General features: G+C 73.1%; 1 protein-coding gene across 1 annotated transcript; it reads left to right on the top strand.

Moving 5' to 3' along the window:
• Positions 1-49: 49 nt before the first annotated feature.
• Positions 50-928, top strand: AURANDRAFT_67765 (hypothetical protein; the record flags this gene model as incomplete). The annotated part of the gene is made up of 1 exon (XM_009043296.1): positions 50-928. The coding sequence occupies one exon, from the start codon at positions 50-52 to the stop codon at positions 926-928; it is 879 nt and encodes a 292-aa protein (XP_009041544.1).
• Between the last annotated feature and the right edge of the window lie 587 nt (positions 929-1515).

The raw sequence follows: 1515 nt of genomic DNA, 5'->3' as shown, positions 1-1515 counted from the left end.
CGGCGCGGCCGCGGAAGGCTCCGACGGCGACGACGACGACGACGACGCGATGGTGTCGGAGGACGCGCCGCTCGTCACGACGGCGGCGAACACGCCGCTCGTGTCCTTCGTCTTCACGTCCATGGAGCAGCTGTCGGCGCCCGCTTCGAGCGCGGCCGCCGCCGCGCCCGCGCCCGCGCCCGCGCCCCCGGCGCCGGCGGCCCCGGCGCCGGACGCGTCGCTCTCGGCGCCGGACGCGGCGCTCCCGGCGCGCGACGCGGCGCTCCCGGCGCGCGACGCCACGCCGGCGGTGGCGGCCACGGCTTCCGCGCCGTCCGCCGCGGTCGCCGACGACGACAGCGACGACGAGGACCTCCTGGGCGGGCCGCGGCGGCCGCGGCGGCCGCGCCGCGCCGCGCCGCGCCGCGACGAGCTCCTCGACGAGCTCATGGCCGCGGACGCCGGCTCCACGCCGCCGCCGCCGTGCACGCTCGCCGCGGTCCACGCAGAGCCGACGGTCGACCTGCGAGGGCCGGAGTTCCTGGCTCGGGCGCGCCGCGAAGCCGACGCCGCCCGCCCCGTGCTCGTGGAGGACGAGGACGGCGCCGTGGCCGAGCTCGAGGGCGCCACCGAGGGCGTCGAAGACCACTTCGCGCGCGCCGAGCGCGCGGTGCTCGCGCTGCTCCACGACGACCCCGCGTTCCGCGACGCCGGCCCCGCGGACCGCGACAAGGCCGACCTCGTCGTGGGCCTCCTCTTCCAGCCGTCCATCGAGAGCGAGTTGGACGTGCGCAGGCGCGCCGCCGACTTCCAGGACCTCCACCACGACCTGCGCGCCGCCATCCGGCTCGCGGTCCGGGAGGCCTCCGCGCGGACGACCGCGGACGACGAGCGCGACGTCCTCGGGGATGGCGCGCAGACGCTCGAGCACCTAGCGGTCATGACCTAGGGCGTAAGTCCGCACCTGGCAGTCGTGGGGCATGTCCTTGGAAAGGCTAGTTATAAATTCCATCGGTCCGTTCTGGTCTAACGGCGACACAAAATTCCGGTTGCACCACATGCCGCACAATTGCCCGCAGGACGTTTTGCGCCTCAGGCGGCCCACACGGCCGCTTCGGATCCGCCGCCGCCGCGCGATCAAAGCGGTGGGTTCCGAACCAGTCCTGGTACCCCCCTTCGCTGAAAGCCAAAGCGACACTGTAATGCAGCCCCTCGATCGACCCCGTCCGCAGGACCGAATTTAAAGTCACCCCTTTCTTGGACGCCGGACCCGCGCGCACGCCGCTCGGCGGCACCTTGCCAAAATTAGACCTGTGCGCCAGCTCCTCCATCCCGTCCTCCGCGCCCTTTCGAAGGGTGACCAGTGTATTGCCAAAGGTTCCTTTTGCGACCACGTCGCAAGGCCCCGTGGACCGCGCTACCCGCTGCAGAGCTCGGCCAAAGTCGTCCTCCGGCGGCTTGCCCAGCACTGCTTTCGCTGCCGTCATAGTGCGACCCGCGTCCTCCAGCCCGGCGCACAGCGCCTGGCCTCGGAGA

Source organism: Aureococcus anophagefferens (assembly GCF_000186865.1).
Source record: "Aureococcus anophagefferens unplaced genomic scaffold AURANscaffold_49, whole genome shotgun sequence".
Lineage (NCBI taxonomy): Eukaryota > Pelagophyceae > Pelagomonadales > Pelagomonadaceae > Aureococcus > Aureococcus anophagefferens.
The sequence above is the reverse complement of the archived record's forward strand: the minus strand, read 5'-3'. Positions and strand labels throughout refer to the sequence as shown.